Source organism: Rousettus aegyptiacus, unplaced genomic scaffold (assembly GCF_014176215.1).
Source record: "Rousettus aegyptiacus isolate mRouAeg1 unplaced genomic scaffold, mRouAeg1.p scaffold_m13_p_17, whole genome shotgun sequence".
In the NCBI taxonomy this organism is placed as follows: Eukaryota; Metazoa; Chordata; class Mammalia; order Chiroptera; family Pteropodidae; genus Rousettus; species Rousettus aegyptiacus.
The window spans coordinates 9,143,320-9,154,632 of NW_023416292.1; the positions used below are offsets into that span (position 1 = coordinate 9,143,320).

General features: G+C 38.8%; 1 protein-coding gene across 1 annotated transcript; it reads right to left on the bottom strand.

Moving 5' to 3' along the window:
* Positions 1-8,918: 8,918 nt before the first annotated feature.
* SPATA45 (spermatogenesis associated 45) lies at positions 8,919-9,209 on the bottom strand. Its single transcript, XM_036235278.1, has one exon. The coding sequence runs from the start codon at positions 9,207-9,209 to the stop codon at positions 8,919-8,921; it is 291 nt and encodes a 96-aa protein (XP_036091171.1).
* Between the last annotated feature and the right edge of the window lie 2,104 nt (positions 9,210-11,313).

Genomic DNA, 11,313 nt, shown 5'->3' on the forward strand with positions numbered 1-11,313 from the left:
GACATGGTTCCTGCTCTCTAAATCATAACCGTTTTCTTCATTTATTCATCAATTTCTTTGTCTCATTTATTACACACACAGTTATCGAGCCCCTTCTATAGGTTAACCACTAGTCTAGAAAGGAATAAGATATCACAGTTGAATAAAGGAGATAGACTAGCAATGTAAGTAGTAGTATAATAAAGGAAGAATTAAGTGCTATAAAAGAATAAAATGTCTAATGACACTTAATATGTATTCCTTTTTACTAGGTTTACCTTGTGTGTTTTTCACCTTTAGAGATTACAGATCTCTGAGAACAAATTTTTTTGTCTTTGTGTGAAGTCAGTGGTGACTAAGTTCAACTGATTGTAGTTGAAAAATCAGATATCTAATTTCTCAATCTCCTCTTTGAAATGGATATTGGATACATGTACCTTTTTACTTTTTTTTTGAGATGCATATTTTTATCCTGTAGCCTATAAATGTATTAAAACAATTCAAAGATATCCTAATGTTAAACATTCTGAAAAATGGAAATAAACTCTCTTGGTCTGGAAAAATAAATCTTTTTGCATCCTGTAGGAAGGCCCTTCCCAGCTGAATGGCAAAAAGTTTTTTCCCCCACCAAGCATATGGTGTTCTTCCTTACTAAAGGAAATATCACTTATTCTGGCTCTTACCTTTTTTATTTTAGTAATAATTAGATGAAATTGTATCATTTTAAAATGAAAAGAAAAATACTAGTTCTTTTCTTTCATTTTCTATGCAACCAAGAGTTCATTTTATCACTTTGCTATTTGTTCGCTCTTGCTCACGTACTTGTCTATGCCCATACTTCTGAGTTTAATTTCTTGATTTTCCCTTTCTGGCCCTTTTCATCTTTTTGATTGAATACTTAAAAGTACCACATGTAACTAACATTTCATTTACAGGATCCGAGTAAGTTAGAAAAGGTTTCCAGAGACTGCTTAATGCTTGTTAGAGCCTAGCTTTTCAAGTGTAGGCAAATCTCACTCTCCTTTTTAAATTGAGCAAGTCTGTGCTAATGATTGCAAAGTCGATAAAAAAAATTAGAATGGAAAGAGATTAAATATTTCAGGGATAATCAGTGTTGCAAGTTGAAACATGAGTGAACAAAAACATCCTAGTACGCCCTCCTCATTTCTCTTCTCTTTGGCTAATTTCCAAAACAAGCAAATCCCTAAAAAAGGTGATCCCTTTGGTGACCATCCCTGTAATTCATGAACAGTCTGAGTGGTATTTAAACTTTCAATGTTAAAAATGGTACAAATAAATTCTCATTTCCTAATTTATTTGTTTAATATAACATAGAGAACCATGCATAACATGTAAGAACAGAAAGTATAAGAAGTTTCATGTCTTCTGTATGGGATTTTTCTATGAATTACTTTTGAGGCCCAAATAATTTAAATGAATTATACAAATTCTCACCCCTAATATGTGATACATTCAGAATTATGATTCCTGACTTCCATTCAGCATTCTTTCCCAAATGTCACAGTGTCTCCCAATCTGATCTCTACATTATCTTAAGTAACATCCCTCAGAAGCCTTTTTTTAGGGTATTAACAAATCAAGAACTCTGAATTTAAGTGGGTAGGCAGTAACTGAGGGAAGCAATAGGAGAGAGAGGGGGTCTTAAGATTCATATGGATGGACATCTGAGTGTGTGTTTGCCATCACACATATGAATTCCTTTGAAGAAGTTCTCACTTTATTAAACAGAGCCCACTTCTCACTATAGAAACTAACAAGGCCAGACCATCATTTTTCATCCTTTCTTGCACCCAGGGCACTGATAATATGACCCACCCTAGATGTTGAATGAAGTCAGGCACAGGAAGACGCCAGGACCAAGCCGGCTGCGTTCTGGGGAGGGCAGGCGGCGTGGCAGCATTCAGAGCCCAGCTTGGTGAGGCTGGCAGTGTTAGCTGCAGGTTCTGGCCCACTGTCTGTGGCAACAGTGTCTCTGTGCTTCTAGTTCAGTGGTAGGAATTTTGTTTTTCAGCCCTGGTGGAGATTTTATGAACAATCCAATATCCTTCAGCGAATTCATTTTCTTCTTAAATTGATCACATTTAATTTCTATTCTTTCTATTCTTTGCATCTTTAAGAACCCTGATTGATGAGAAAATTGATAACCCTGAAATAGTTGCCACCAAGAGACCCTTAGGGAAATTAAGGAGGGAGGAGAAGGAAATCTGTGAGTTATAGAGCCCGGATGGCTTTCCAGGCAGCAAAAGTCCAGTTGATTTTAGAGATACAACATTGGCAATCTGTAGCAGATGGGGATCAATGTTGTGAAAGCATTTTTAAAAGATTTAGCAAGAAGCGTGTGTGTCGATTTGGGGGCATCCCAAAGGGTAGACTGCAATGAACAGTCCCATCCTTTTTTCCACTTTTCCCGTATTTGTGGAACCTTTTACCTTATGAGGCAGAGCTCATCTTCCACTCTGCCTGGCCCTTCCCTTAGACGCATCTGCAGCACCAGTGAGGAAACACAGTGCTCCCTCCCGCCCCCCGGCCTGCCGCCGCCGCAGCCTGCAAGTCTCTCTCGAGGGAAGAGGCATTGGATGTTGGTAGCTCCATTAGCAAAAGTGAACCATGCTGACATCTTTTCTAAGTTCCAGGGGTGCTGCAGGAAGCCTTGCTACACAAGCCTTGGTGGCCTTGACTTGGGAGCTCACCGGCAGACAGTTCTACAGGGAGCCGGAGCCAAAAAGAGAAAGGAAATACCCATTCCCATGTTTACTGAGACAACATGTGCATCAGCAGATCTGAAACACTCCCGGGAAAGGTGGGGTAGGCGACTTGACTTCTTGCTACTTCAGGTAGGGTCAGAGTCCAAAATATATAGTTTTGTGACTTTTGAGTTTCTGGTTTTATCCCAAGGCTGTTTTAAGGTATATAGAGGAGGATAAAGTAGAAACACCTAAGAGGGAAAGAAGATGGAGGAGGGAAGGCTTCCAGAAGAAGGTGGTATTTAAACTAAAATTAGCCATGTGAAGGTGGGTAACAGAATACAGAGGGGAACCACAAGTCGTTCCGTAAACCCAGAGGTACATGGGGGAGGCGGTACAGGGGATTATAGAGAAATGAGACTAGAAAGGTTAATAATTGTATTACACATAACCTGACACTCATTTACTATATGTTTATCACCTATGGTTCATCTTAGATTAAGCCAAAGTAACAATGCTGTACTTCATAGTCTTTATGTGGGCTGCTCAGTATTGGGAGATAATTCTCCATAGGTCTCTCACATTTCTGCATGTCTTGGGAGCAGAGGCATTGACAGCTTTTGTTCTAGATTATCTCTTCAAGGATGTTTGTATAGCCATGGGCCTTGGAAGACAGAGGTGTGTTGTCTCCCACTGGAGCAGAGTGCAGGTTTATTTACTGTCCAGTGTAATAAAGAGAATATCTTCCTCCTGGCAAAGGTTGGGTTTCTTAAGCTCAGAGGTCTTCAGCTGTGAGACAAAACCTCTGTGTGTGTATGGCATCTCTCTGGATGGCTCCATATTGTTTGGGAGTGGGGTGCAGGGGAAGCTGATTGAAATATGAGGCTCATGCTACTTGCCGTGTTCTGAGAAATAAAGTCCTTTGCCTCTGAAGCAGGAGTCATGTCTTCTGTCATTGACCATAAAACTGTGGCAGGCTAACCCTTAAGAGCTTTTGACACTAAATGTTTGATTTTTTGAGAAGCAAAAAATTAGCTTTGGTCTGGCTTTTTTTTACATACTCTCAGTGTCCATGAATCTTATCTGCGCTGTGCCTTGGTACACTCCTAGGTCAGACAGAGTTTTAGGGCAGTTCACTGATTCATATCTCTTCCGATATTAATATGCTTTGGCTTGTGAAGCTGAGCTTTCTGTGGAGACAAAGGGCAACCACATGAAAGGTGAATTTTCCCTGATGTAAAGACAGATGCCAAGAAGCAGCTGGGTTCCAGGCCAGGCAGTGCTTGGCTTGCCATGTGGAATAAAAGACTATTAACTCAAACTGCAAAAAGGAACACAAGCCGAGTAAAAAGTTGGAAATTGGTCTGCAATCTAAGAAGGAATGACAGAGAGGTGATAGTAAGTAACCAAATAGGATTTGGCCACGAGATGATTCTAGCAATGGCCACTTTGGGAATGGGCAGTAAAATATAATAAAAATCTCTATCTATAAGTACTTAATATTACTTTCTCAAGTATATACTTATTCAAGTTATCATAATCGTAGCTCTAACAGTTAATGTAGTTAAGTGTTTAGGAACAAGTTGTTGACAGAACGTTAGCATTCAACTTGATCAGTGGGGTTGGTCAGCACATTCTACTGATTTATAGAAACAGCCTATTTAAACATTTAAATTAATAAACAGAAGATCACTGTGAAGTGAACTTTTAGGTGATTCATCTTTTAAAGCATCTTGAATAATTCAGATCCTCTCTCCAGAACATCTCAGTGGTGGAATGGAATGAATGAAGATGTAATACATTTCATGTGACTTAAAATGTTTTCTTGGTGATCTAGCAAATAACTTCTTTTGACTTCTTTTATAATTAATATTTGAAAATAATCTAGACACTGAAGAAGGATCAAAGAGATGGTATTTCCATGTGTCTCTGGAGATATACTTTATCCAAATATGGCATTATCTGAAAAATAAAAAAACAAAAAATATATGTTATATAGCTTATAATACATTTCATAGTTTTCAAAACAGCCCTGAGGGCAGAGAGCATGAGCAGTTTCACAGATATAGGAAGAAAGGTTTAAAAACACGAGATAACTGAAAGCGTGAAACTAGTCAATAGCAGACACAGAACCTGAACCTGAGTGCAATGGACTAAATGCATCTCATAAAATCCCTGTGTTGAAACCCTGATCCCCATGTGATGGTGTTAGGAATGGGGCCTTTAGAAGGTAATTAGGTCATGAGGGTGGAGCCCTCAGGAATGGGATTAGTGCCCTGATAAGAAGAGGCCAGAAAACTAGCTAGCTCTTGCTGCCATGTGAGGACACAGCCAGAAAGCAGCCCTCCGTAAACCAGGCAGAGGGCAGGCAGCAAGAACCTGACCATGCTGCCCACCCTGATCCCAGACGTCCAGCCTCCAGGTCTATGGGAAATAAATAGTTGTCAATTAAGCCGCCAGCCCATGGTAATTGTTATAGTAGCCCAAAATAAGACACCGAAGTCTTCTGTTTTTAAGACTCAATCTTTGAGTAAGACCGCCCCGTCTTTTAGCATCTATAACTTCAAGTGGAAGATTGAAGAGGGAGCATGGTAGGGGTTGTAGAATGTTGGGGAGTTCTATTTAGATGGGGTGATTTCTGATAAACTGGCTTTTGAACAAAGATCTGAGTAAAGTGAGGGAAAAAAGAGTTCCAGGCAAAGGGAACAGTATGTGCCAAGTCCCTGAGCTGGGATCCAGAGTGGTACATCCCAGGAACAGGAAGAAAGTCATGGTGGCTAGACGGGATGAGGCCAAGGACAGTAGAAAGGATAGGGCTTGAAAAGAAGCACCCGGTTAAGCACACTGGTGGGCGAGTTTTGAGCAACTAGTGATGTATTTAATGTATGTTTTAAAAAGAGCACTTGGGCTGTTGTGTGAAGAAGTAAATGTGAGAGGGAGCAACTGTGGAGGCTGGGGGACAGTTGGGAGGTCCCTGCTGTACTTTGGGCGAGAGATGATCGTGGACTGGGTTTGGTCAGATTCAGGATTAAGGAGGAGTCGACAGGACTTCCTGACAGATTGGATGTGGGATGTGAGACAAAGAGGAGAGTCAAAGGTGCTCCCAGATATTTGGCCATTTTCTGAAATGAGGAGGCAGGGGTGAGTATATGTGTTTGGGGGTGGAGGATAGGAATTCTGCTTTCGCAGCGGTAAATTTGAGATAACATCAAGGAGAGGTGGCAACCTGATATATGCAATCTGGTAGACATGTTCAGAGGTCAGGAGGAAGGTCAGAGCAGAAATAGAAATGTGGGAGTCATTGGAATAGAGATGAGGTTTTAAGTCCTGTAACAGGTCAAAGAGCTGCCATCTGTCTAGGTTGAGATCACCTAGAAACAAAGTGTAGACTATGAGAAGAGGGCCCAGCATTGAGCTTTGGTATTCTTAAAGATTCAGAGGGCAGATGAGGGTCGTCTTATATAAAGAGGATGTTATTTTATAGTTAATGATCTCTATCATTTGATCCATTACATATTTATTGAACATACACTGGAATATGTTCGTCAAATTTTAGAGCTAATGTTTCATCTCATTTTTCTCTCTGCATCTGCTGGCCTCTTGAAGAAGGAAGTATTCTCTCATGTTTTCTGTCTAGTGTGGCAGGTCTGAACTTTTGGTTTGGCATGTGGTAAAGTCTGTTTTGGATGAGTTCACCTTTGGCTGCTTCTAAGCCAATTCCTCTTATGTAGATTTATTTTCCAGTAAAAAAGCCAACGTCGTTATCTCCATCTATCTCTCAATTGATATAAACTCAGATTAGGAACAGAAGGGTATTGTTGCTGCCTTTTTAAAACCTTAACAGTATTCAGAATAAATTAGGCACTGAAAAAAATGTCAGCACCCTTCTCTGTATCCAGGTATTTTCCACTGATGGAAATAAAAGGAAAATAAGCCCCCAACATCCCCTTTCTTTTGTCCTTGATTCGAATTAAAGTTGAAACTAATGACCATAAATTTAAAGTAGAGATTAATGAAAAAAAAACCATGGGGAAAAAAATTTGAATAAGCTTTTGAGAATAAACAGCACTGGATCAACAACAAATACCTACAATTTGTTTAGATGACTGGTTCTCAAACTTGTTGGTCTCATGAGCCATTGTACTCTCAAAAACTGTTGAGGACCCCGTCAAGCTTTTGTTTATGTGTATTGTATCTCTCAGTGTTTGCACATTAGAAATTTAATCTGTGAAAAATTTAAAACTCAAGAATACCAGTCCGCATTTCATTAATGGTCAGAGCAATGTCATTGCACATCATATAGCTTCTAGAAAACTTCATTGTACTCCCACGAGAGCGTGAGAGTAAAAGGCAAATAATATTGTAACAGAGTGAAATGCTCAGTCTCTTTGACTTTTTAATTCTAGCAGGCATTTATTTTTCCAATGGCGATCAGGCAAATAGCTCCTGCTATAAATATGCTTATCGTCAAAGGAATTCTGCTTGAGGCTTGAATTTTTGGAAGAACAGTCCCTTTCCAGAAGGTACCTCTCTGAAGAGGTGGGGAAATATGTACAAAAATAATGATTTTATCAAAGATTCACAGGAGCCTCAAGACCGGATTCAGATGGGCAGGGGTCAACAGGCCAGGAACAAAGGAATTTAGAGATCTTCCTTGGATCTCTGTTGGAGTCCAGATGCCTGTGTCCTCAGGCTTCTCTTGCCCCACCCATCCTTCTTTCCCTTGACATAAAAGAAGCCATTTCTTAAGATGGATTTGTGGAAGCCCTAAGGACCCCTCAAGCTGGCATCTTCGGGATCAAAAAACCTTTCCTTACTCCAGCCTCTGATGTTTTTAATATTGGCCTTTTGAAGCGTCAAGCACAAAAATTTTGAACCAGTAACAATATCTCAGAATCATTATAAAAATAGCTTTGACCTCCTGGACCCCTGAAAAAAACTGGAATATCCAGGAATGCCCAGACCACCCTTTGAGAACTACCAGTTTAATTAAAGAACATGTGTTTACATACCAATACCATAACATTTAAATTAGATCTATACATATTCTGTATCTTACACCATAAAGTTGAGTTTCTGTTTAAGTCTGTTCACTTAGAAGGAACAAAAGCTTTTCTGCAATAGTTAAAGATTGATTTTAACGTTCCAAGACTCTGTTTTGTAGAAAACCATATGTATTCATGTGAAGTGGTAAACTATGTTTGTCATAGGAGGTGAATTACCCTCCACTAAACTCGTGAGAACTAACCTACTAGTTGTGGTTTAAGTCATCTAATTCCAAGTAATTCAACCAGAATTAAAGATTATGCTTAGAATTCGTAACACTAAAGGCATTCCTCCATGTAAAGAGTTATTTTTATATAAAATTGAATACATGACTGTTACAGATAAACTTTAAACACAATGGAGAATCTCAGTATTCCACAACACACAGTCATCCTCTCTACACCACTTACTAAGGGTATGGAGCAAAAATGTAAATTCACGGCCCCCTCATCAAAGAATTGCACCAAATCTCCAATATGGCGGTTCTTTCATTTCTGACCTAACTTAATCATCTGTTGGTTGTATTTCATATAATTATATGCTCCTTCCCCACCCCACCAAAAAATAAATAAATGGGTGAAAAAAACACTATCAGTTGCTTGCCTTGAATTAGAAACAAGTATTCAGAATCAAGGTAATTTACCAGTTCCTCCTCTTCCTCCTACAAAGTAATACCCCCACCACCACTGCACACCACCCCCACCCCACCTTCCCTCCACATTTCATTATTATTTTTCAGTGCTTTTTGTTCGATATTTGTCATCAAAATCATTTCCATTGTTATCTCAGTTTTGTACATGAAATTTTTGCAGAGACAACAGATATTGGTGAGATAGAAGGCCTCTTGCGTTTTTGTGGTCTATTATAACTACCTAAACAACTTTTCTCAAAATATAGTTCTCAGACCGTCAGCATCAAAATCACCTTAGTCTGCTGAGAGTGCAGGCTTCAGGACCCAAACAAGAGCCTGCTGAATGAGGCAGCCTGGAGGTGGACCCTGAGATTCTGTAAGCACAAGAAAATGAGATTCTCTGGTCTGTAGTAGATCTTCCATCACCTCAACTAGACTACAGATACTTTTAAGACAAGCGGCCCTTAAGCTTCCCCAGTGCAATACTTATGAACTTCTTTCAACCCCAGAAATTCAAAATTTTCTTATAAATCCCTCCTGTCGATTGGGTAGGAGTCCTACCACATCTTACTTTTCGGTGGGAAGTGCCTTTTCTCCGGGTGAGTAAGGAGACTCAATTTGACCCAGGAGTTCCTCCCACTGTCGGGAGCAGGTTCTTTGGTTTCTGTGTGAGTGCAGGAGGTATGGGCACCATTGAAGTGCCTCTTTTGGACTCTCAATAAGCTAACTTGATTGCTTCTTTCCACCAAGCAGTTGGATTCACGCTTTTCATTGATCTCCTTCAGGAGTTGCTGTCTGTTGACTTTAAGTTTCTTAACTGTTTCACGGGTTCTGTTGATAGATGCCATTATGCTGACAAACTAATCGTCAAGTGCTTCTTGCTATCCTGCAAACGAATGAAAAAATATCATCAGTTGCCTGCTTGACTAGAAGCCAGTACTATTCACAACCAGGCGTTTACCAGTTACTACTGTGGCCCCTGCCTCATACCTCACTCCATTTTTTATTATTGTTCTCTAAGGTCCTTTTGTGTTTTGATGTTTCTCCAGGGAGAAAAAAAGATTAGAAAAAGAAGACATAGTAGAAGGAAAAAATTGTTTTTGAAACTAATACTATGCATTGACTCTTGCTTCGAGGAACTTTTAATTCTTCTGGTTATAAAAATAATACATATTCGTTGTGGAAAATTAAGAAAATACAGACAAATATAAGCTAGGAAAGCTAAAATCATTCTTGATTCAGAGACAAACAAATTCACATTTTGGATGTTTCTTTACCAATAAATATCCAAAGATATTTCATTATAAACATGTTCAGAAAAGGTATTAAATTGGCTCTAGTAGAACATAAATTTTAAAATGTGTAAGTGTTGTTAAGTATTTAAGAAGAGTTTGCTTAATCAAGCTGTAAAACTGTCTCTTCAGGTATTTGAAGTGCTTAAAATCAAATATGTTAAATTTACAAAGGAAGTTTAAAATAGTGAAAGAACTTTTGTTAATTAAGTTTGTGAATGGACTGATTACTTACAGGTGTTCAGTCTTTTCAACTTGAGTTAACTGAACATATTAATTTCAGAAAAAATAAGGGTGATAATTCTTTATACAAAAGTAACTCAGTTTTTAAATAGAAAACAGGAATCATGTTGAAATCGAAGTTTGGCAGAAAGGTTTTTGTTTTAATTTTAGCAAATCAGTATTAATTTTAAATCCAAGAAACTATGAATAGCCCTTTTTACACACGAAGGCAGCTCTGACATTAAAAAATAATGTTACGTTAACATTTTATATAGATGAACAGAACTTCTATTTAAATGACTATGATGGACTATATTGTTCAGACAAACCTTCCAGTGAAAACTACTAAAATTCTGAGAGAAAATATGTTTTTTTAATTTGTTAACAAAGAAATGACAAGAGAGTACAGAACTATCAGGCTGCAAATGAAGAGAAAGCAAGAACAGTGACCTGAGGACATTTTCTGATCACACAGTGTTGGAGAAGTAGTTTTGCTAGCCTTGAGGACAAGGAACATAAAGATAAAAGCCCACAGCCTATACACAGTGATGAGTCTAAAGACTTTTCCCATTCAGTTGGGACCCAAATGGTTAGCCCGAATCCACTTCTACTGCTAAACCCACACGCCGAGTTTGAAATTTATTTAATAACATTTTTTATTTCTAGAAATTCTTATTGGTTTGTTTCCTGAAGATAGTCACAAGCTCGTTTTCTTATTTCTTTAAATGTAGTGTGCGTAATTGTTCTATAATCCGATGGCTCTAATTTCATGGGTTGGTTTCTTCTCATTTCATGAGGCCTTATTTCCTCGTGTGCCTGATTGGTTATCCTTGGCCGTGTGCTCTTTGTCACCTTAGAAAAAGTATTGGTGGGGATTCCCAGAGGCCCAGGATGAAGTTCTTCTAGAAGAGTCGAGGATGCTTCTGTCAGGCACTTTGGATGTCTTCCCAGCTTGGAACTCCTTCAGCTAAATTCTGAGCTTGACATTTCTCATAACTACCCTTGTTTCTCAGCTTGACATTTCTTGACTTTGGGCTGAAATACATAGAGGGATTTGGAGAGATTTTTTTCCGCCAGAGCTATGCTTAGTGCTAAGACAACACTTGCTTTGCAAGTTGGTAATGAAATGAATGAAATGTGAGTTTATATCAGGCTCACTCTTATCTTGAGATGAAGAGAGAATTAAAGAACTAAAGGATAGATCAGAAGTAATTATCATGTGTGCAGCACAGAAGGACAAAAGATAAAAACTATAAAAAGTCGAATATGTGGAAGACACAGTGAGAAGGTCCAGCCTACGTGGACTGGAAAGTCCAAAGGACAAGAATGAGACAGAGGCAAGATATAGAAATATGTTTGAGAAATACCCAGAACTGATGAATGATGCCAGTTACCAGACTTGAGAAGCTCGAAGAATAACCATCAGGATTTTTAAAAA